The 23997-nt window shown below is 46.2% G+C and overlaps 1 protein-coding gene across 1 annotated transcript in view; it reads right to left on the bottom strand.

Moving 5' to 3' along the window:
* Positions 1 to 2081: 2081 nt before the first annotated feature.
* The window catches only part of dag1 (dystroglycan 1), a 55150-nt gene continuing 33234 nt past the window's right edge, over positions 2082 to 23997 (bottom strand). Inside the window, exons 3-4 of the mRNA XM_026166564.2 lie at positions 5885 to 6346; positions 2082 to 5689 (exon numbers count right to left, since the gene is read on the bottom strand). Coding sequence (XP_026022349.2) covers positions 3848 to 5689; positions 5885 to 6346 — 2304 coding nt within the window. The 3' untranslated portion in view covers positions 2082 to 3847. The remainder of the gene's footprint in view (positions 5690 to 5884; positions 6347 to 23997) is intronic.

Raw genomic sequence — 23997 nt, 5'->3', positions numbered from 1 at the left:
AAGAGAAACCTAAACTATGCACGTAAAAGAAATGAAAATCAGCCCCTTCGCTCGTGACTCTAAAACCAGAAACCAGGGAAAATCACAAGATGTGTTTAGGGAAAGTGACAGTAATGCACATGCTGATCTCAAAGCTGAGGAATGGGCCTTTAAATGCTTTCTGAATGGGTTCATGGTCCCTTCTTGCACGTTTACAGGTTTAGCTTCCTGTGTTTGTGAGCAGAGGGAGCTCGTAGTCTGCGTTTCCTCCTGAAGTCAGTCTGAGCTCCTCGACACGTAAAACTAAGAAGCATCGCGAGGGTGTGCCTCAGACGTTTCAGGTTTTCTGCCCTTCACCGTTTCTGTGTGACATCTGTCACGTCCGGCCATGCTGTGAATTTAATTAAAAGTGTCTCTAATTATAAAACTTGAGCACTGTTCCACTTCTTATCATAAATCCAGCTGCAGCTGAGCTGCAACAAAACTATTTATGACACAAATGACGTCGCTTTAAATGAAGGTGAGGATGTCTCTCTCTTTGTACCTGCTGCCTCGCCACCTCAGCTCAGGTAGGAGGTGCTAAGACATGAGGAAATGAGACAGGTGTTGTTGCGGCGGGATGACTGACGGTGCTTCTGGAGAGTCGTTTGTGTCGCTGAGCTTGTGAAAGTCGATTAAATTAAAAGCACAACCCGCACAGTTCTGCTGATATGACAGTTCATTACATAAGTAAATGATCTGAATATTGTTGCTTTTCTCTTTAGCGTTACAGCTACAACACTGGACTAAATTCAGTGTGACTTTTTTCAGGGCCTCTGGCAGGAGTCACGGCAGTACCACAGATCAGTACCGTGCACCTGAACACGAAGTATTTCTTTAAATGACCTCCATTTTATAACGTACTGTAAACGTCACACTCTTGTTTCTCCTCCAATCAGAATCAGTATTAATGAGCAGTGTATGACCTATGCCGACGTCTTCAGAGGGGTGTAACTCCAAAGCGTAGAAGGAGAACAGGTGTGAGCACAGTTTTAAAGATGCTTTGCAGCAGGTTGGGATCAGTGAGCAGGTAAAACCAGGGGCACCTTTGTGGCACTTTAGCCCACTAACCTTGTAGCTGCGCTCAGATGAATGTCTAAGGGTTATTTAGGTCCAGATCTTCCCCTTTGTGTAATTTTTACCTGTGTGAAATATCCAAATGGAAAGGCCAGCTTGCTAAGCTTGTTTAGCATGTTGCTAAGATGCAGTCTAACCCGTTTCTGAGACTGTGCTGGGCTACTTGAACTGAAGCCAGTAGCCTTTCACACTTCTTTGCTTGCCCAGTGAGGTCTGAGTCTTCACCTTGACCCCCATCCTCGGGGGCTGTCGTGAAACCTCTTCGCCGTCTCGTTGGTCATCAGAGATACTGCAGCTAAAGAGCCGTCAATTTCACCCTTTTTATGACCATGCTGCTCATTTTAATTCAAAGGTCGAGAGTCTTGTCATATATGCGCACACCGAGCCACCTCACGGGTTGCCTCAATCAAACCCAGATCAATCCCCCGTTAATCTCTGTCATCAGTACGACCCGTTTATCCATTTCAGCATCTACGGACGTCCCGGGAATACATCGATCATCGCTTCCCCTACCTCCAAATTAAACTCTGTCGTGAATTATCGCAGAGGGACAACAGAGCTGGCAAATTGTTTACATCTAATCAATATTCCAAGTAATCAATGCAAATTATCTGTATGCAGCGTGTGGAAAGACAGAGTGAGCTGAGAGACTGTTTTCACTGCGTAGCCTTTTTAATGGGAAGAGCTTTCAAACGGAATTGTCCAACTAGTCATTCAATGGCAGAATAATTTAGTACAAAAAGGACAGCGGTACAACCGTTCCAGTGAGTCCAAAGACCGTAGATGGTTGCCAGGCAGCGAGCTGTCTAGGGAGGTAAAACCTCTTGTGGACTTCAGACGGATTGATTTATCAATTCAAGGCTAAGTGGAGCAGTAGAAAAGTGACGGTGACCAAAAATCTCATCCATAAACATCAGTCAGGGTGGGAGAAAATATTTTCCCGGCAGAAATGAGTTAAATCAGAATGAAGAAAGGGGTGATTTTGCTTTTGTTTAAGGTACCACTTGGTTTTATTATTACAATGCACACTCCAAAAGCAAAAAATAAAAGCCTTGGCATCTGCACACCCGACAACATCACGACCGTACGAGTCACTCGAGCCTACGTCGACCCGTTGCTGGGTCGACCGCAGCGTACATTATTATTGCAAAGGGTCACTTTCAGTTGAACTCATCATCAAACAGAAGGACATAAAGAAATAAAAGTTGTGAATACATAAAATATGGATCATTCAATTCTTGAATAGTGGGAAATACACTTTAAATGCAAACACACACACAGAGTAAAATAAAACGTTAAAACATGTGACCCATGACAAAAAAATCAAAGTACATAACTGAACCAATAATTGAACTTCTAAGCTAAGATTTTACAAATCACAGAAGACTAATCTTGAATCATTTTCTCGTTTTAATCATTAATCGATTTGAGGCTGTATCAAAAACTCTTGTAAAAAGAAAATTAAAACGTGATCTTATTGTTTCGGTGACTAATCGCATCCGCGTCTCGGCCTCCGTCGTCTCCTCCGTGAAATCTAGAATGGGATTATCTGTACAGTCCCGCGTGGCGTTCCCCATCCGAGTGGAGAGAAGAACTGCCTCGTTACATAAAAAAATAATTCTCCCTGGTCCAAAATAAATTGCAGGGTTGTTCTTCCTGTTAGTATACAACGTGGAGGTGTGTACAAAAGGGCAAGAGTTGTGTTGCTACATTTAATAATTGATCTCCAAATCTCGTCAACCTGTCAACTAAATTTCTTTGTTGCTTCCATCTGATTGAGTCTGTCGGCTGTACTGAAGGGAGGAAGGTTCATGTTTGAATTGTGATATTAGTGTTTCATATATATAAACAAACAGGAATACAAAGCTCCTGCAGGTTATTTTAGTGAGGCAGTCCCTTTCTTCCACATTTCTTCGACCTCCAAAAAAATATAACAATCTATCATAACGTCTTCCAGATATACAGTGAAACCCAAAACCAATGAAACAAAAATTATTCTTCTTCTCTAAATCTTTTTAGGCTACCTTGTTATTCTCATCTTTACTACACATTGTGAATAAGGATAAAAACAGACAACTAGTGTTAAAAGGCAAACCGTATTGAATCTGAATAAACACGCCCGCTCATTCAAACACACACTCACGCACACACTTCGGCCTCCTATTGTCTTGTGTCGTCTGCAGGGCTGAATTGAGATCCTCGCGATAGCTTTTCTCATATTCGAAGGATCTGTCTCCCTTTATTAAAAATGCGAGCTGTCGCCTGCAGCGGTCTGATGACAGGACGCCGTCTTCTCGCATTATTTAAAAGCCAGGCAGAAGAAGAGTTAGGCAAACACTTCAGTCCAGAGGAAAAAGAAAAAAGAATCTTGGGCTAAAAAGGTGAAAAATAATCCAGTATCCAAACTCGGGAGAAAAGAAAATGCTGGGATGGGAGCGCACGTCTCCCAGTTGTTGCTTCAGACCAGCTGGTCGAACCAAAGCCAGTGTGATGAGAATTTGCTCGTCTTAGGCCACTGTAGTAGGTGGGCTACCACGAAAACAGTAGTCCCTCCCTGTGCACTGTAAAGCCCACCCAAATCATTGCGCCCCGACCCATCCCAAACCAAAGTCGCTTGAAGCCTTTTTGTACTATAGCACCTCTTGTCATCACTCCCTGCAAATGTCCAGACAGACGAACACCAGAAAGGAAACTGTCAGAGTTCCTCAGGCATCCTCACCCTCCGCCCTATCAGGGGAGGGTTAATCAAGTCTTAGGGCGGCACATAAGGAGGTGGAGATCTGTAGGGAGTTATGTTCTTCGGACGGGAGCCCTTGCCCTCCATAGGAGTGGTGAAGGGAGGAGGCGGTTGGTAGGGAGGCGCGTTGGGGTCGTCATCTTGCAGAGCCGTGTACTCCCCCAGCAGCTCCTGATTTAGGGGAGTGGTTTCTGGCGTGGCCATGTTGGGGTATTCAGGGGGTGGAAGTGGGGGCTTCTCTTCCTGGAGAATCAAGGGCATACTGGAGGATGGAGGTGGCTTGGAATCATCAAGTTCATCTGCAAAGATAATCGGCACACCTTTCTTAATGAAGGTGGCCTGGTCCTCGATGGTAAGCTTGCCCTTTCGTTTCTTTCTATAGCAGATCATTGCAATAATTCCTGCTATTAGCAATATTGCTGCCACCACCACAGCAGGAATGACCGTGTGGAGATAGACGTCATCTGCGCTATCCTTGCTTGATCCCACAGCTGGAGTGACAGCTGGAGGTTCTGGGATATCGATGTCTCCTGGTGGGATGAAGGAATACATTCGGCAGCTTGCCCTCCCCTTCACCTTGACGTCCAGTGGTTTGAATTCGGGGTCCATTATGTGCTTGAAGCTCTGTGAGGGTCTTCCGTCAGAATTGGCCAGCGTCCTGCTCATGACTAAGATCTGCTCCTTTGGACATGGATGCTGAGGCAGGCTGGTGTTCGTCCACTCCACCACAATGGACCCTTTGGTGATGTTCCTTAGACTCACCGTGCTGCTGTTGCGGTCCCCGAGGACATATGCCAGCTTTTTAACCAGGAGGATCTTCCTGTGGATGTTGTTCGTTACAGACCGTGGCTCACCCTCAAATCGTGCCGTAAATATAACGGGCGTTTTGTCATTGGTTGGCCAGCGGTTTACGCGTACCTCAAAAGCATCAATTGCATTGAGGTCACCTTTGTCAGCTGCCTGCATGAAGTATTCATGTTTTCCCACATGCTGGACATCAGGCAGTCCATACAGGAGTTGGCTGGTCGTGTTGAACTGGATCCAGGAGTCCTCTGGAACTATTTCATTATGGTTTTGTCGAAGGGTTAATCGCAGCTTATCTGTCGTTCCATCCTCTTTGTCAAAGAATGTATCAGATGGGATCTTGACTTCGAAATAAGTGCCGACCAATGCATTGACCTGGTCGATGGGGTTCCTTAACTCGGGCTTTTCGTTGAATGGATCTGGAACAGTGCGTGATGTGGTGGTCATAGGAGACTTTGTTGTGGGGGTCTTTGGCGTTCTGAATGCTGGTGTGGTTGTCTTCTGCTTCCTTCCTGGTTTCCTGGTAGGTTTTCTGGTGGATGTGGGTGTGGAGGCTGTGGCTGGTGTGGCGGTGGGTTTTACGTAGGTAGGCCTGGTCATGCTCGGCTGGATAGCAATGCTGCTGGTGGACTCCATGACCTTCGTTGGCTGGGAAGGTCCCGTAGTCGGAGTGTGAGCAATAGGGTCACGTACTCTAAAAGTAGGCTTTCCCGGAAGCGGGACGGGACCTCTCACGGGAGGGGCAGAGCTTTCAGTCGGTGCAGCAATAGAGGGAGAGGAGAGGGTTGGGATAATTCGCACTGGTGGCTCCACTGCAGTTGTTGGAGGAGGCACAACCAGAATAGGCGTCGGAGTGTTGTTTAGTTGTCGTCTCACTCGTTTGGGGACATGAGGTTTCTTGTTAGCGATGTGCCAGCCCACCACGGGGTAACCCAGCTTGGCTGACATTGTGCCTTCCTTTGCAGGACCCTGGACGCTGTTGATATCTGGGACTGTGCTCTGGTCCAGCGAGCAGCCGAGCTTCCAGGACAACAGAGCGCCGTTCTCCACCACCTGGAGAGACATCAGAAATGTTGATTAGATGTTTACCAGTTCAACCCATTGGTGACTATTAGAATTATTTATAAGTAGCTGCACAAGGTAACTAATTTTGTTCTATAAGAAGCCCTTCAAATTGACACAAACTGCTCAGTTCAGAAAAGAGCTTTGAGGGGTACTGCTAGTAGAGTGAAATGACTATTCACTCACCTTTTTGGCATTCCCAGGTCCAGCCATAAACGCAGACATGTCAAACAGCCTGTTGTTGACCACAGGGAGCATCTTCATGTACTGAAGCCCAACACCAGAGAAGCTCCTCATGTTATCCAGAAGCTCTACCCTCTGCTCTGAGCTCATCTTTGTCAAATCAGCATCCAGGATCACCGTCAGCACTGTGACCGGTTCCTCGTTCCCACACATGAACTGTTGGACGTCATTTTCAGTGGACGCCTGGTTAGACGTCAGCTGAGCTGAATCTGAATCCAGGCAATCTTCAGGGTGCACTGCAATGGAAAATACCTCTGAAGAAGACGAGGATTTAGTGTGGTTGGAGATGGACACGGTGATGTAGTGAACACCTTTATCCTCTTCCAAAGGTAGACCTTGCAAGATTCTGCTGCTGGCATCCCAGTGCAGCCATTCTGGGAGCGAGTCCTTACCCATCTCTGTAATCTGGAAGACAGAAGAGGGGGGAAAAAAAAGAGCCAGATAATTATATATATTAGCTAGCTTAACGGTTTTAGCATGTAGCTACAAAATATCCAAAAAACTGGGTTGGAAGGGGAGTTGGAGATGTACTATGATGTGGTTTGGTTTAGGCCAGGGGTGGGCAACATTTTAGATGTGTCCTTGATCCAACACAGCTGATTTAAATGGCTAAAAGTTCTCCAGAGGCCTGGTAATGAACTAATGATTTGATTCAAGTGTGTTGACCCAGGGTGAGATCTAAAACCTGCAGACCCTCGAGCCCTGGAGTTGGACACCCCAGGTTTAGGCTCTAATCAAACATGATTTCTGGTCAGCTTTGACAGTAGTCTAACAGTATCAGAAGACAGGTATGAAAGTTTTGGGACCTCTCTACTTCAATTTTGCAACGAACCCGATGTAAACGTAGCTTCTTTGTGTAAATCTGAAACGGCCCCTCGGTGCTCGTGCCGCTAGCAGTCAACCACAAATGTCGATGCTCAAATATAAATCATAGTTTGTCATCAGCGTCTGCATTAACATAACCCCTACGTCAACCATAAATCCAGTTTAAGCCTTCCTCCTTCAGCGCATATGGACACACTCAACAGAATTGTAATTTAAACCCGACTAAAATTAAAATAACTCGGCCAATTACACGGCTGGGGACGCCCACATGGCAGGAGGCTGATGGAGAGAAATGGATCGCAGGGGACTGACAATGCATCCGTGCACATAAATTCAAAAACAAGAGCGAATGCATCCTGCGCCGCCTCCCCGCCCCCGACCCTCCACCAGCCCCTACAAGTTAATTCTGCGGCTAATAAATCCTGGTTGATAAATTATGTAGAGGCAACGCTCCCTAGACACATCATTAATGCTCTAACCAGCACACAGGCGTCGCCGGGGGAAAACACACACAAACACACACAGCCATGCAAACAGTCGAACACACACACAGAAGCCTATTTTCCATGAGAGGTGCAGCGCATGTGGCCACCTCAACAAAAATCAAAAGCATGCCAGCAGCTGGACTTCTACCAGTTACCCCCTCGTGGACAACAAGTCTCCTAAATACCCCCCTTCACGCCCCCTGCTGGATAAGCGCCCTCAAGCCTTCTCTGGCAAACTCTTGGATCTCGTCCTTTTTTCCAGAAGCAGAGCAAACAGCAAAGGGACATAGTGGAAATAAGTTGTTCCAGTCATTTTATTTATATCTTCCTGCCTTTTCTTTGTTGCCTCGCCTGCTTTTCTCATCCTCAGTTTCCCGTCAACTTCACTCTACTTCCCTTTCTTTCTGCATCGCCATGCTCTCCTCTTTAGTCCCGCCTTCCTTTTCCTTCTGTCATTTCAAAGTGTCACAATTAAAATCTGATGCTCCTTTTCCCCGCCGCCAGATAAAAGCTCATTTCTGGATGTCACGATTCAGCTCGAAAATTATTACTGCAGGAAAACAAATTATAGATACAGTTCTGTCCACATAATTATAGATTACAGAAAAGCAGACAGGGCCCATTATAACCGACACTTGAGCTTCATAACATAGGCTGTTTGAAACCAGCAGCCTTCTGCGATGCTGCGCGGCGAGCAGCAGAGACGGCAAAAATATCAGAACGGGTCAACGGCTGGAAATCAAGAAACAAAAATCTTCAGCTTCCTCGGCTGATTGAGTTTGTCACAAAGTGTTCTCCAAAGACAGAACTTCAAACCAAACGCCTTCTGACACGGCGCTGCAAATTAAATCACAAAGAGACGACGAAGGACAGGCGAACTGTCGGGCAGCGATCTCCTCCAACTCGTCTCTAATTGTTCGGTAAATTGCTTAATTTGTGTCCGAATAGCAGAAGGATGATCGCTTACTTAAGAGTTGCTAATTAAATATGAGTGTGAGGAAAAAACACGGGTGATCATTTCACTTATCGAGGCCTATATCAGGAAAAACTCACTGCTGTGCTGTGTTAGTACCGTACCGGAGCCCCAGTAACACCAAACTGGGCCCCAGGTCCAGACAAACACAAAGGAACCGTTGCACCCCAATAAACATATCACCCTTTATACAGACATTCAAACAAATAATATTCAGTAAACCTAATTTTAGTAATTACTATATTTTTATGATCTCATTTCTTATTCTGCAGGGATGTAACTCATTTGCTATTTATCTAGGGATTGAGAGTAACGCAATTTCTATTCTCTGTATGTCCTGTACATGTGGCAGAATCGACAAATAAAGTTGACTTTGACTAACTCCCTGGTGGGCTGTGAAGGTACTGCAGGTTAAAAAAAACTATTCAAAATCCTTAATTCTTATAAAGGTAAAAAAAATGACAAAAGTTAAAAATTTATATGACTTATTCCCTGAGGATTAAGCATAAAATCAAATTATAATCTTTGGTTTAATTCTTATATCAGGCAGTAGGACAGCATCCATTGGGACTCGTTCGTCTATTAAAATCTTCCTTTGGACTTCAGTTTTCAATTTTGAAAAGAAGTTAAAAGACTGAAGCACGAATGTGAAGTTTAAAAATGATTTATTCTTCATTTTGGGGGTGCGTTTGATCCCAAATTCACTGAAGAGACTTTAATTTGAAAAGTAAAGCTGCTGATGAATCAAATTCAAGAAATGAATGAAAGGAAACACAAAGGGAACAGTTCATTTTCCTCTCGTGTGATGATCAGAGCTGTGATTACAGGTTCGGGTCGGCTGCAGAACATTTTCATTCTTCACATGATCCCAACAAGCGTTAAGATATTAGCAAATAAAAATGGAGCGATTCACTGATTCGGCTGAGATGTGAATTGGACTTGTGTGTAGCTTTTTCTGGCAGTTTCCTGTTATTTTTGGACATTTCACAATTAAAAGGCGCTCGAGTAAATTCATCTCCACTTTAGTTTATTGTGGATCTCAGTTCTGAGGACTTCTCTTCCTATATGCATTTTTATATGCAGGAAAAATCCTGGTGAAATATAAAAAGCTCCTGCTGCTTGCTACCAGGCATCCACCACAGGGTGAAGACATGTCGGGAGAACGTGACGAGAGTGGAGCAGAAAATAAAAGATGACAATGAGAGGTGGTGCTGAATGATAAGCTGCAGGCCAGCTGTTCCCGTTAGCTGTGTGGATACAAACGGCAGATGAAGCTAGTCAAACCTGATGTTTTTTTTACTAAAAAACCCCAAAAACCCATCTTCCTGACCCGACTGACACTAAAACGGCAGCGGCACAGGCCCGACTCCAGCTGTGATTGGGTAAGCGCATCCCCTCCACAGCACATTCCCCAAAGCTGCTCTCCGAGGCAGCGTTCCTGGCTCGGCGTACGTTAAAACAGAACACAACAGCACCTTTTTAACTCCTGCATGAACCCAGCAGAGAGCGTGGAGTTTCCCGCTTCCCTAAAAGAACATGAAAAATACATCAAATCCTCTCAAAATGTCAAGAAAAATATTTCACATCTTTTCCCGGCACAAGTCTGCGGCGCAGAGGAGTTTGATGTTTGGCCCTAAAGGTTATCGTGCGCTCTCACGGGCTACTCTGGCTTCCCTTCTTCCTCCCATTTAGCACGCACCTCTGGCGAGGTTACAGCCCAAGCTCCTCTGAACCAGCCGGGAAACTTTGGGAGGATTGGTCTGCAGAGGAGAATGGAGGGCGCTAAACCGCTTTGTGGGACATTATTAAAGGTGAAGGCGAGGGATGTACGGACGTACCGAAGCAGCGAGCAGGATGAGAACCTTTCAGAGCTTCGGTTAAATGCTCGAGGACTTTACAGCAGAGAGTTCCTTTGCATCCAAAAAGACTTAATGCTTAATGATGACGTTGGTGCTTTATGGCCGATTCAAAGACCGAATCACTGACATGCAGACAGAGGTGTGGATGCCCCCCCACCCCCCCACTTAAAAGACTTAATTAAAGCCAAATACGTGATAATCTCAAAGTTGGGACTTGTTTCATCGTCTTTGAAACAAGTCCCAACTTTGTGGCTGACACATGCGTCAGCCACAAAGCCACCATGACTATCAGCTGCAACAAACTAGGCAGAAAATGTATTTGAAGTCTGTGTGAGCGACAGCCATGAAACACGAGGAGACGTTATCGCATATCAGCAGCATCATCCTCTTTTTCCTGCGCGTCGCCGGGCTCGCTCGCTCTGCAGGCTCAGCTTCCTCATTCAGAGACGCAGCCTGGACAAAAAGTCAGAGACGGATCGCAGAGTATTCGCAGTGTGTCTGACGTGCAGAGGGCATGAGCTTTATTTTGAAACACCCCCTCTGACCTCTGGCACGTAGGCGTGGACACTAGCAGGCTCTTTAACGAAGCACTTCTAGTTCGAGCCCAGTGTTTGAGTTTTCATTCCATTAAAGTCATTTTTAAATGAAATGAAATTGAATATATTTTATAGAATTATATTTTTAATGTTGGCCATGTTATATTATTTATGTTCTATGACCTACATTAGCTGTTGTAAACGGGCCGCAGCGTCTCTGCCTGAGAGTAAACAAAGGTTTTCATGTCCTCTCTGACCAAAAGGACCCTCGTTGATAGCATCACAGTCGCTACGCTACAGGAGCAGCGCTTTTATAGACCGTCCCACCCGGTTCTGGCTTGTGAAGGTGTGGCCTGCATTAGCCACGCCCTGGATTTGGACACAGGTAACACGTGTTAACGATCACAGGTGGTGTGACACATAATTAACTTCACTTCTGTCCTCACTCTCTTCACACCCGGCGCTCTAATGACCTGATAATATGGCACATAGATACACCGCCTTTATGAAACACTGGACAGACACACACACACACACACACACACACACACTTTTGTTACCTCGAGAAAAATGCAATCACAGAGCTCTTTCAAAGAAGTCCAAGAGTGGGAGCGAGCGCGAGGCAGATAGACTGAGATAGTGACAAAGACAGGAAGCAGGAATGAGTGAGAGAAAGAAAACGAGAGGTCAAGCAAGAATAATGAGAGAGAAAATGAGGGAGAGATCTCCTAAACATGGACATATTACGAGGAGGCGTCGAGTCTCGCAGCAGAAAGAAAGCAGCTCATTGTCGCAGCGAGAGGCGAACGCCGAGAAAGGAGTCCATTGTTACGGCGGACCTGGTGACAGCTCCACAGATAAGCCTCATATTTGGGAGGAGGACGAGGATGAGGAGGTGCAGCGGGAGCACAGTGATGCGATATGATGACTTGGGGCGAAATGAACCTCAGAGTGAGATGAAGGAGGACAGAGGGAGCGTGAAGGGAGGAAGAGAAGGAGGAATGATGGGGGGAGCAGAGGAGTGTAAGGAAATGCAAAGAGGGGAGAAGTAGAGCGAGGTGAAAGGCTCAGCGTGGGGCGAGTGAGAAAGGTTGCATTCAGAGAGCAGGCGGGTGGGGGGGTTGCAGGAAACCTGCAGAGGGAGAGAGGGCAAGATGGGAATGGCTGCCTGGCACAGTCGAAGGTTTCCAGTGGAAAATATGAAGACGGACGGACGAGCTATTGGGGGGGCTTCAGCTGGCCAACAGGCAGGCGGATGTTTATGGGGGGAAATCCATCTTAGAGCCTATTTTCTGCTGTTAAAAATTCGAGGCCCCGTCCACAGCAGGCACACTCACACTCTCGCGGTGCAGTCAAGGAATTGGAAATATATGAGCAGCGAGGGCCGCGAGCTGTCCAACTCCCAAATGTCAGCTTGATCGCAAAAAACAACCAAGTTTTTAAAATGGAAAAGTTCTGAGATCGGAAAATGGGTTTAAAGGCAGTTCGATACGAACGCCGCTCTCCAAATTCACTATGGAGAACACTCAAGCCATTTTCACACAGGTCACTGTGGACTTTTTCCCCACAGTCGTCCTTCTGTCATGCGGCACAGGAAACACATTCTGCACTCCTGGAAATACTGTTTGTTATAGGTGACGGGGTCTGACGAGGCACCGCTCAGGAGCCACACGGGACTGAGCCAGGCTGAGCGCAGCATCTGCACAGCACCTCTGTCTGACACCTCAAAGGCTTCGGCCTCTACAGCAGCACGGCAGTAAAGACGTCCAACAACAGGAGGTCATCCTGGGAGCGAGGACTGAACCCTGGACTTTTACCCCGGAGGCAACAGCTTTGTATTTGGGACCGTTTACTTTAACTGGAATGACTCTAACACAGCTTCATACAACATGCCTCGTTCACCCATTCATACAAGCACTTGCATCTGTGCTCAAGTCCTTTCTATCCACCAATGACACGCATTCATACTCTGATGGATGCAACTTGGTGTTAGTAATATTGTCCAAGGACATTCGACATGTAGATGGGAGCAGCCGTGGATCAAACCACCAACCTGCTCTACCTCTGTGACTTATGCCGGGCAGTATTTTAGCAATAATTTGGTTTCCTGGAACCGTTTATTAAGTGTCAAGTCTGAGCCTCAGTTAAGCTTAGAACACCATCATCTTTGGCGTTTTTCATCAATGGAACTGCTTCTTCCTGGTAAAAGGAAGTTTTTCCTTCCCACTTTCGCCAAGTGCTTGATTGTAGGAGTTTTCCCTGTATGATTGTAGGATCCTTACCTTACAATAAACAGCGCCATGAGGCAACAGTTCTCGTGTTTTGTTGTTAGTTTTATATTTTACAATAAAGGCTATCTATATTCTATTATTATATTCTATATTATTATATTATATTCTATATTCTAGTAGAAATAACCGAACTGAACTGATACCACCCTTTGTTCTGATTTTCTAAGCGCTCATTCACGGGACTGTTACCTGCACAAACATGTGATCAGTACTGCAGTTCCTGCTGGCGAATTCGGACGAACAATGAAAATCATACAGAACACACACGTGGAAAAAAACACAGATTTACACACAGCTACAGAGGTAAGTTAGACACAGTGCTGGTTTGTAATCTGCTGAAAGCTTTAAGGTATCAAACAAGATTTTCCATTCTCAGTATAACTAAAAAGAGAAGTGTTAATGTCGGCATTTCTCCAATAACAGCTGCAATATGCAATTATTATAAATTATATATACCTGCATTATAAACCAAAATTGAATTAATACATCCTCAAACATAAAAATATACACCCAGAACTCTGCATGTTTGTGGAAGGTGGGTTTACTTCATGGTCATAAAGTCAAACAGGGGTGTAGATTCCCACAGATGAAACACGTTCCAGGAAAAATATACTCTTCCTATTAACAGGCTCTATTTCAGGATCAATGTGGGATCCACAGGAGTCAGCGGCATCAGGAAGACATTATGGGCTGTGGGAGTTTAAGAAGTCATTAAAATGTTTGCGACTGCTGCGCACAAGTTTGCAGTTACACGCACACGTGTGTGCACGTCACACACACTCATAACCACACACACGCGCCTATTATAAAGCCGTTAAAGTATGACGATGAAGCGGCTCTGGGCTACAAAACCTGTGCTGAAGTATGCGCTCTTTATATCACACACACACACACACACACACACACACACACACACACACACACACACACTGTGGAAAACCCGGCCGCCAAGGCCTGCGGCACGCTCACAAAGCTCTCCTCCTGTGTCTCTCTATCCCTCTCTCTCCGTTTTCTTGCCGTTACAATAACGAGCCAACAGAAGCCGGCCATTGTGGGACTCCAGCTGTGTGGGTGAGAGATTCAAAGGGAGGGAAGAGAAAGATGTGCGTGCATCAGCCGCTCCTGCAGGAGGAGAAAAGACGAGTGTGTGAAGCGGCCGAGAAAAAAGGTTGCAGGAGAGTGTGTGTCGTGTTATGACAAGGACGAGTGGAAGGCGAGCGAGGAGCCGAGCGCACAGCTTGCGGCCTTTGCAGAGACCGTCCGAGGAGCAGGCTCGACTTAGCAAACACGACAGAGCCGAGCTTCCTACCGCGCTACGCCGGACGCGCGAGCGAGGAAAATGAAACCGTGTAAACAAAGCCAGCCGAGACAGATGTGTGTGTGAGAGCAGAGAAGCTGAGCTGGAAGGGCAAAGAAAATGAAAGACTGCGTGCACACACACACACGCTGCATATAATGTGCATGCACGTGTACTGTGTGCTAAAAACAATAAACGTGTGTGTTTGTTATCTTGTCTCAGCGTGTGGCTCGGTTTTCGCAGACTCTCACTTTCAGCTCTGACTAATGCTGCAGCCCCACCACACCACAATTACTCACCACACACACACACACACACACACACACACACACACACACACACACACACACACACACACACACTATCCTCAGCAGTAGAAAATGTTCCACTATCTCTTTACTCTCAGCCTCACGAGGAATGCAGAGCACAGGAGTACACACACACCTACACACACACCCACATCTTCATCTTCCTCTGCAGCGCTCGAACACAAATACCTCAGAATAGAGACTGGCCTAAATATCTGTCAGCCGATGAAACAGATCTGCTCTCCAAAGCCGTCCTCTAAAATGACATGGTACCTCCGTCTCCACAATTCTCTCCATCTTCCATCTTTGTCTCTTAAATTTATTTTCTCCCTGTTATCTTTCCTGGAACCTCACCTTTCCTCACCTTGCATCTTGTAAACTCTTCCCGTTCATTACTGAACTCGAGCAGTCTTATTCTGTTTACTGATGACACAAAGTTATTCCATTTTTCACTGAAAAAAGTTGCCAAACACAAAGCAAACACCTGGGGTGGAGGTGGGTTGCAAAGTGGCTTGCAGGAGCACGCTGAAGCGGCTTAAATGGCGTGTCCTGCGTCAGCCGCAGATGACCACATGGCCTTGGTCACATTTGCTGAACGTGTACGCTCGTCTCGCCGTTGAATTATGTCAGCGGCTGGGATTTAAGGCATCAGCTGGAAAAATATGTCTAAAAAATGACATAAAATCTCAAAAAGTAGCAAAAGAGAAAACGGTGCTCACAGCATTACAGTCCTGAGTGAGCCGAGCGAGAGACTCAGCAGTGATTCACAGTAAAGAGTAAACTAAAGACAGCGCTGTGGGCCAAATAAGAACGCTGTTAAATCCTTTGTGACACGGCTACAATGGAGGGAAAAAAATGGACAATTAAGCACACGTCACACAAAGTTACGCTCCCATCATTTCTTCTGAGATGTGAATAAAAGGAGCTCAACCACAATTCGATTTGCTCTTCTGTTTGACGGACTCAGTTTCCCACCGGCCGTCTTCATCGGGAGACCTGACAGAGCGAGCGCGTCCTTAAAGACGACGGACTCGGCCGAGGCCTCGCTTGTCCCCAGGTCAGCAATTACGCCCTTTTTCTTTGCTGAATAAAACATTAGCCCTCTATATCCGGCTAACGAGCTTTAGTGCTGACACCAGCCATTAAATTTGAAACGCGGTGCTCGGGGATAATGAGAGACACGGTATAGAGCGTCCTTCTTTTGAAGCGGCGGTGACGCTGAATGCTGCAGCCTGAAGAGGAGACAGAAATAAGATCGGTTTGAGATGAGAGGAACGACACGGACGGCCTCCTTCCAAGTCGAGATTTCAGCCTGTTTATATTAACACCGTTGGAAGAGCGAGACCGAACAGAGCACACCGGGGTACTTGGGTACTGAAATCTAAGGCCATGTTTTTCTGGGGTATTTGTAGCCTTAACGATTGGCTGCCAAGTGTTTTCTGTGTGAGTGTGGAAAAAAAGTTGGCGTTCATCCTCCAGCTTCACTGTGCTAATGTTATGCTAACATAGCTGTGTCACTAGCAATCACGTAGCACAACATTATATAGCAGCTAGCCCAACTTCAGTAACCCTACAAACATCACTGCTGTTTAGTTTTCTGTCTTCATTTATGTTGGAAGTGGTAGCAGAGCTGTACGTTTGAATTAGTTTCAAAAATCTCTCAGTCAGAACATGCTATGAAATGTTTAGGTGGAAACTAGCGAGCAGATATTTTAGGCCATATCGCCCAGCCCTACGGTGCGCCTTAAAAAATATGATAACTTCTACCTTCTTTAGCTTTAACTTTTTGTGCGATGGTTAGCATCTTCCTACCGCAGATGCCTTTCATGGTACAAAACGTTTCGTTGACATTGTTGTTTGTTGGCGAGAAAACTTACAAACATACAGTGCAGCACTTCAGAGTCACACTGCTAGCATCGAAGATTTATGTAAATTTGACAAGCTGAACGCATTCTGGACTGTACACACAGCACGAGATCGATTGACAATGAGAAAAAAAGCGTGCAAAATTGCACCAAAAAAATCAGCGAAACAGCGAGGCCGTGAAAGGTGAACCGCGTTATAGCGAGGGACCACTGTAATATATGCACAGCCACCCATTGGTCAGTGACGTCTGGCGTTTGTTTCCAAATTGACCTTGATGTTGTTAAATGAGACATATTTCTACACCCTGCTCTAACATCCTGTACGGCTAAAGTACAGAGACAACTGTCTCTTATAGTCTTATGTGTAAATATGCTGGATATTTTTAATGGACTTTATACATTTCAGATTTAGATGTACTGATTTTTTTTACATTGTCAGTCTGACGGCCAGTAAATCCATTATGTTTGTCAGGTGCACTGACTGGTGTCAAGTGGCTTTTCTGTTCTATTCTATTGTATTCTATTAAAAGGAATAGTACACCGATTGGTTCTCTCTCACTGTGGATGGTTTGGGTTTAAACCTCAGGCCCAGCAGATCTGGTCTTCTAATCTAATTTGCGCTATTATTTCTTTTTTTCGGCAAAGCAGCCAAACCACAAAAGCCGACAGAGCCTGCATGTTGTGGAGGAAGCTGCCTGCTGACAGTGAATATGGGAGTGATTTCAGCTGATTGAAAAGGCTGATAGCGTGTCACGAGGACTCTCTCCTGATTGGGTTGCAGGCACCTCAGTGAGACTCTGCCCAACATTCGGGCCGATGCCGTACTTTTCGAACTTTGTGCACACAGTGAAGCATCACTACTGCTTTGACTTATTAAGGCAGTCAACACACAATCTAAGACCGCAGCGTCTAAAAATAAACTGCCACTGTAACTTTCACACACCAAATATGGCTCGGCTCACCGAGCCTGGCAAACCAATGAAAGCAGCCCACCACGCTCCAGCTCCACTCCCCCTTTGGGCGACAACCAAGCATGCAGGAGGATCCCGGCCAGTCCAGAAGCCGTGGTTGCCTGGCTACGGAGGCACACACCAAAACACTGCTTGTGCTGCTGAAAAAATGCCTCCCGGCGACGTTATTTACTTTCAGAAACGAAACCACTGAAATGAGCTCCATCTTTCTCTGCCGTGCTTTTCTTTGGGAGGTTAGGGAGTCAAACGGTGGCTGTTTGGCAGTAATTATATGTGCTAAAGGTCAAAGGGAAATCACGCCCTGAAACCCAACACTGACATGAAGGCATCAATGTGAGTAGCAGAGAAGCAGCTTGACACTATGAGCAGGAGAGTCCCAGAATGTGAAGCGCACAAACCCTCATTTTAAACTGAGAGCCATCAAATTGTGAATGAATTTGTGGGAGCATATAATTTGGAACATATGAATCAAGAAGCCTCGCCTGCTGTATGTTTAATTACATAGCAACATGGCCACCGCCGTCCCGGTGCCAGTAAACCCATCGCACCGTGCTAGCTTACAGCTAGGGTGACTCATATGTTCTGGTGTGTTTTTATCTTTGGGTCGCCTCCTCCCTCCTGCTCTCTTAATACCAGTTTTCCACTGCTATCCTGCCAGCTAACAGCTCCGGAGCTACAGGGGCTCACAATGTAAGCCTGTCTGTAAAAAAAGACTGCAGGACAAGCAGAGAGGCCCGCGACAAAGAGTGACAATGCTGCCATTATCAGAGGAGAGCCTCGAGAGCCAGAATGAAAAGTTTTTGTGAGTAAAGAGACGTGGAAGCAAATGGAAAGAAGGGGAAATAACAGAATGACGGCTGCGGTTTTAAAACCCATCGAAAAGAAAATGCAGAGGGAGTCTGGCAAAAAAGGAGAAAATTACAGAGAAGGGAAAGAAAGAAAAATAATTTTTGCTCGTGCTTGTGTTGCAAGCTAATCTGCAGTAGCTGAAATGGGAGACAGATTGCTGATGTGGAAGAAAAAAGATGAAGCACAGAAAAGAAAGGGAGTTCCCTTCAGTCGTGGGCAGAGAGCGGTGGAAATTTAACAAGAAAAAGAGACGGCGAATGATGGGGGGGGGGGGGGGGGGGGGCAGGAGGATGAGATCTAATTGAGAGGAGGGAAAAGGATACAGCGGGGAGGAGAAGAGAAAGTTAGTTTTCCCACCAAAATGCCCCCGAGGGAGCCGCCGTTAACAACAACAAGCCACTGTCTCCGTTCATCAGGAGGGGAGTGATCCAAACAGCGAGTCGATGTGTTCTGACAACCGCACGCACGCAGCCGCTTCCTCCCTGCGTGCAAACACACAGCAACACGCAGCCGCAAATATGCATGCATCTACAAGTGTGCGGCCACTTATTCTGCTGTATGTGTGCAGGAAACTTGAAGATTTGGCTGTTTAGATTTGGATCCACTAGTCCGTGTCATCGGGAAGAAGCGCACCCGACTCAAATTCAGCCTACAGCAGCACGGCGAGCCCAAGGAAGCGCCAAGAAGATGACGAGACAGGCCTAAAGAATCCCAGCTTTAACCTCCTTGGAGCTGGCGTACACATATGTGGACGTCACATTTTGGGTTATTTAGACCAAAATACTCAATTTTGCTCTATAAAGGGCCTGAATCCACTTACGAGGACGTTATACTGCTACTGTTCTATCGAAATTTTAAATGAATATCCTCATATGTGGCAGCACGGTGGTACGGTGGTTAGCACTGTTGCCGCACAGCAAGAAGGTCCCGAGTTCAATACCACCATCAGGCCGGGGTCTTTCTGTGTGGAGTTTGCACAGACATGCAGACATGCAGCTTGTGGGGATAGGTTAATTGATTAATTCAAATTGCCCACAGGTGTGAATGCGGGAGTGAACGTGAGTGCGAATGGTTGTCTGTCCCTGTGTGTTAGCCCTGCTACAGACTGGTGACCTGTCCAGGGTGTACTCCGCCTCTCGCCCTATGACAGCTGGGATAGGCTCCAGCACCCCCCGCAACCCTGAAGAGGATAAGCGGAAGCGAATGGATGGATGGATGAAAAAATATCTGGTAATTCTTCGTTTTTATATTCATCAATCACCCCAAACATCAAAGAGAAATTAAAAATGCATGCCGTGGAAGAGTTCCGGTTTTAGGAAGTTAACATCACTGCCTAAAATGGTGCTAAGAGGTCTACGTTATCCTAACAGAGCACTTGGCTCTCGCTCTGCAGGCCTACTTGTTGTTCCTAGAGTATTTAAAAGTAGAATGGGAGGTAGAGCCTTCAGTTTTCAGGCCCCTCTTCTGTGGAACCAGCTTCCAGTTTGGTTTCAGGAGACAGACACTATCTCTACTTTCAAGATTAGGCTTCAAACTTTTGATAAAGGGCTGATCAGGTGATGCTGAATCAGCCACTGGCAACAAAAGACTCCCCCAAATCTTCCCACCGTTGCCAACTAACGGGATCTTTTTGGACACCAGCTCCACGCGGTAACAGCCGCTCCCTACAGTCTGCCAGCAGAGAACCATGTTGAGCCCATAACTGTGTCGTCTGTTGGAAACGTTGGTTCATGCTATAACAGTACGAAGTGTTAACATTATGGCACTTCAAATAATTTCGAGTCTCATATTAACCAAAATGCCATTTAATCATATAGTGTAGTATTAAGTGGACACGGCCCTGAAAAACAAAGGCATTAGACTCCGTGTCCTTCAGTGGTAGAAAGCTGTAGACTCTCGCCCACGAAAAAGTAGACAACAGGGGACCATCATTTACTGAGAAAGTTACTGAGACACTGTTGTTTAGAGTAGAATGGCGTAGCGGGTAATAAAACTGTTAAGCGTGCGTCACCATTTTGAGATCCGTGGCACCGTGTCATGCAGGACGCATCACCCTTCTAGAAGTATTGTGTAAGAGAATAAAAGTTGATGGTCTCCTGAGCAGTGGTTTGTCTTCCATCGGATGCCTCTGAGGAATCAAAAGAACTCGGTGAAGTGTTGATATTCAACAGAAGCTGTCCAAGCCCGACTGTTTGGTGTACAGTCTGCGTTTCCTTGGCAGCACAGTCAACAGCAGAACTATCAGGCGGTGCAGCGGCTGATATGAATGCACTGGCTTTCAGTGCAAACCATAACTTGGTGTGGTTTAAAAGCTGCTGCTGAAACCCTGACCATCAGCAGAAGGGACCAAAGGGGCTTCGGTGCTTTGATTGGGCAGCAGTCAAAGGTGCAGGAGGTGGACGGGGAAAGCAAGGTTGATGCATCTCTGCTTCGACTCCAGATCCAGATAAATGGTAGAAAAATACAGATAGACTTCTGACGAGGGTCACCTGCTAAACCATCCATCTGACTGAAGTAGTTCTAGTAACACTGAATAAGAGATTCCCAACACTGTCCACACTGAGCATGTGTCGGAGTGATTCACTCTCTCTTTCTCCAGCTCACACCTCCTCCTCCTCCTCCTCTGGGTGTGAGCTCAGATCTTTCAAGCAGAGCAAGACCAGCGTTTTACCAAATAAACTGTTTGTTATCCAGAGTTTTGCTTTGAGGCGCTTTTACGTGGAGGACAAAGACGCAGGGAGTGGAGGCGTGTTGGAGGGAGGGTGGGGGTCCTTCCACAAAGTAATTATGAAAGGGTTAGCTGTGAGTATCTGTCTTTAATCTTCATGCACAATCACAACATTGAGATAACAGAGCAGTACGCAGCATCTGCTCACAGGCAAACAGATGAATACCCACATAGGCTTCTTTCGTTTTCCGTGAACTGAAGCACAAAAGAATTTTCAGCTAGCGTCAGTTATTTCCTGGAATAAAAAAAGGAAAAGCGGGTAAGCGTGCTTTGCCTGCCAGCGAGCCCATCAGCCAATCAGCTAATTACGCTGGTAATTGCAGTAATGAGGCAATGGAGAGTGCTCATCTGCTGGCCAGAAAGCCCAAACTTCCAGCCACTTCCATTAATAACAGCAGAGAGAACCACAGCAGGGTCGTCGAGTCCCAGCAGCACCTGCACGCAGACGCCACGATCGCAAAGGTTCTGGCTCTCCAGCCGCTCTGAATGATAACATCCAAAATAAGAAAAGTAAGACCTCCTCTTCCACCTCTGTTTGGGCGCTCTGCAGTTTGCACACATCGTCCAAACCTTTTCATCTATTCCAAAAGCTTTCAAATCGCTCCACTCTGACAAGGTTAACCTGCCACGAATCTGCCCGGAGTGGAGAGCTGAGCAGATGTCTGTCTACTTTCCTGAACTCATCTCAGGTACAAAAACATTTGTCTAATAACACGCCAACAACAGCTTCAGAGCCGCTCGCTGCTGTGTGTTCACAAACAGGTAATCGGTGAAGACTGGACACGCGTTTCAACGCTGCCAGTGTCTGAATCTGAAGTTCTAGCAGCTTTCAGACCTCCCTGATGGTACAACCCGCTGGAGAGCTCCCCAACATGCCAGCTGGAAACCAGCATAGCAACAGATACAGCTGAAATAACAAGACTGACCATGTGCATTTGTTGCACGAGTTGGAAAAACAGTTTAGCACGGCAGCTGGTCCGAGGATGAGGAAGGGCAGCAATTTAATGATGTGCGTTCTTTAAAGCATGTTTGAGCTTCATACCTGCAGAAGCGGGATGAAGCTGTCTTAGGCTGCGTTCACACTGCAGGCGAAAGCGCATCAAATCCGATTTTTTTGACCCTATGCGACCCATATCCCATCATGGTGTGACAGTGTGAACGGCACAAATCCGATCTGGGTCACTTTCGTATGTGGTACTGAATCCGATACATATCTGATGTTTTAGAAAGCGACTGCTGTTTGATGGTCATGTCGCATTAAATCCGTCTTTTACGTCACCGACACAAGACAGACGCCAATTATCAGCGCCAGAGAAGACATCGTGAACGCTTCCTGGACATCCGGTGAAACTGCTGAGAGGACAACGTTGGAGAAACGTGAACATTTTATTTGTACTGTATAATCTGCAGATTCTGACAGAAATCTGCAGCTATCCTTTGAAGCAGCGCTCCTCTAAAACAGCAACAAGGATCATTATTAGGTTATTTACATTATTATTACATTATCATTATTATGTCAATAACAAAATAACTTAAAGCAAAAATTGGGAAACGTAAAGTCCGAAGTTTTTATATTAAGGGCCATCAGTCAAACAATATTGTTGCTCTGGGTCTAAACAGAGCGCGTCGTGTGTGACGTCTTCTTTTGCGCATGCGGCCGCTTTGAGCGTTCACACTAGAGCGCGTTTGCTGTCGCATTTTATTTGTAGTGTGAACGAGCAGACAAAAAAATCTGATTTGATCAAAAAAATCAGAATTGAGCATCAAGACCTGCAGAGTGAACGCAGCCTTAGATGCTCCCCTATTCACACAATGGCAGATTTTAGCCCAAATGGTCCTCCAGACGCAACACCAAAGGGATCTGCATCTCTTCCTTGTTAGCTAACTGTGTACATCGCCTTCAATCATTTGTCAGTTTCCTAAATCAGCCATTAAAAATATAAGAACCTCTGCTCTAAATGACTCTTCAGAGAAAGCTTGTAAAGCTGCATTTTCTCTGTTTCATAATGACTCAGTGTAAGAAAGTGCATTGAAATCCATTAACCAATGCAGCCATCCGTCGGCCAATATCAGATCAGTACTGGCCCGTTCAGTTTATCACCTAATATCTCACCGCGACCCTTCGATGAAGAAACGGTGTCACATTAACCTCAAAAAGGATTCAGAAATGTGTTTAGGCAGCTGCAGCAGCACGGGGAAACGCTACGGCTCTCAGAGATATCACTCAATATAAATAACGTGCACTTGTAAAGGTTTATACTGTATTTCTTAAATCACCCTGCGACCTCTTTAAAACCTCCTCTGAGGCTGATGTCCTGCCCACCCGGCTGAGAACCCTCATCTCTACGCGGTATGAAAGGCTAAATGGCGATGCATTCACTGATGCATTCATCTGCTCAGCTAAAGGTGAATGAGCAGGCGAGGCTGTCACGGAGCTGGAGACCTCTCAAACTCTGGCAGATTTTCATAAGAAAAGGCCATTAGTATGAGTGCAACGGCAAGCACAAAAATTGATTTGGCCTTTCGCTCCACAACCTTCAGCGCCGACCTTCGAAATACCTGAGGGGGGGGCTAACATCTGAGGAGGAGGGGGTGGCGGGGAGAAAGTGTTGAAATTTGTAATTGAGGACAGAGCAGCAGCGGGGAAGGGATGTGCAGGGCTGAAATTAGAAATGGAGGAGGAGGTAAACAAACTTTGTTAGAGTCGTGGGGATTTCTTGGCTCGGCTAAAAGTCTGAGAGCGGCGCAGGACGAAGGTGCCGACTCCTTCACGAGGGCGCTTCGGCAGGCCGGCGTATCTCGTGCTCCACATCTAATCTGTGACCTTTTATTTGCAGAATTTTACAGAAGCTGCAGCTTCTAAGGTCAGGATGTCTTTTCTTCCTCTCCTCCCATCTCTCCGTTCTTCCTTGCTTATACTTCTTCCATTTTTTGGCTTATTTGCCCACGCTGTCTGCTCCTATTGGCTCTAATAGAGGCCCAAAGCTTCCAGTGTGACAGATATAATCAGGTTTGGAAGAACGGCTTTCGCCTGCGGGACAAATGGAGGGAGAAGGGGTGGGAGCGAGG

The sequence above is a fragment of the Astatotilapia calliptera genome, chromosome 5 (assembly GCF_964374335.1).
Source record: "Astatotilapia calliptera chromosome 5, fAstCal68.1, whole genome shotgun sequence".
Lineage (NCBI taxonomy): Eukaryota > Metazoa > Chordata > Actinopteri > Cichliformes > Cichlidae > Astatotilapia > Astatotilapia calliptera.
Note: the sequence above shows the minus strand (reverse complement) of the source record. Positions and strands in the feature narration are given on the sequence as shown.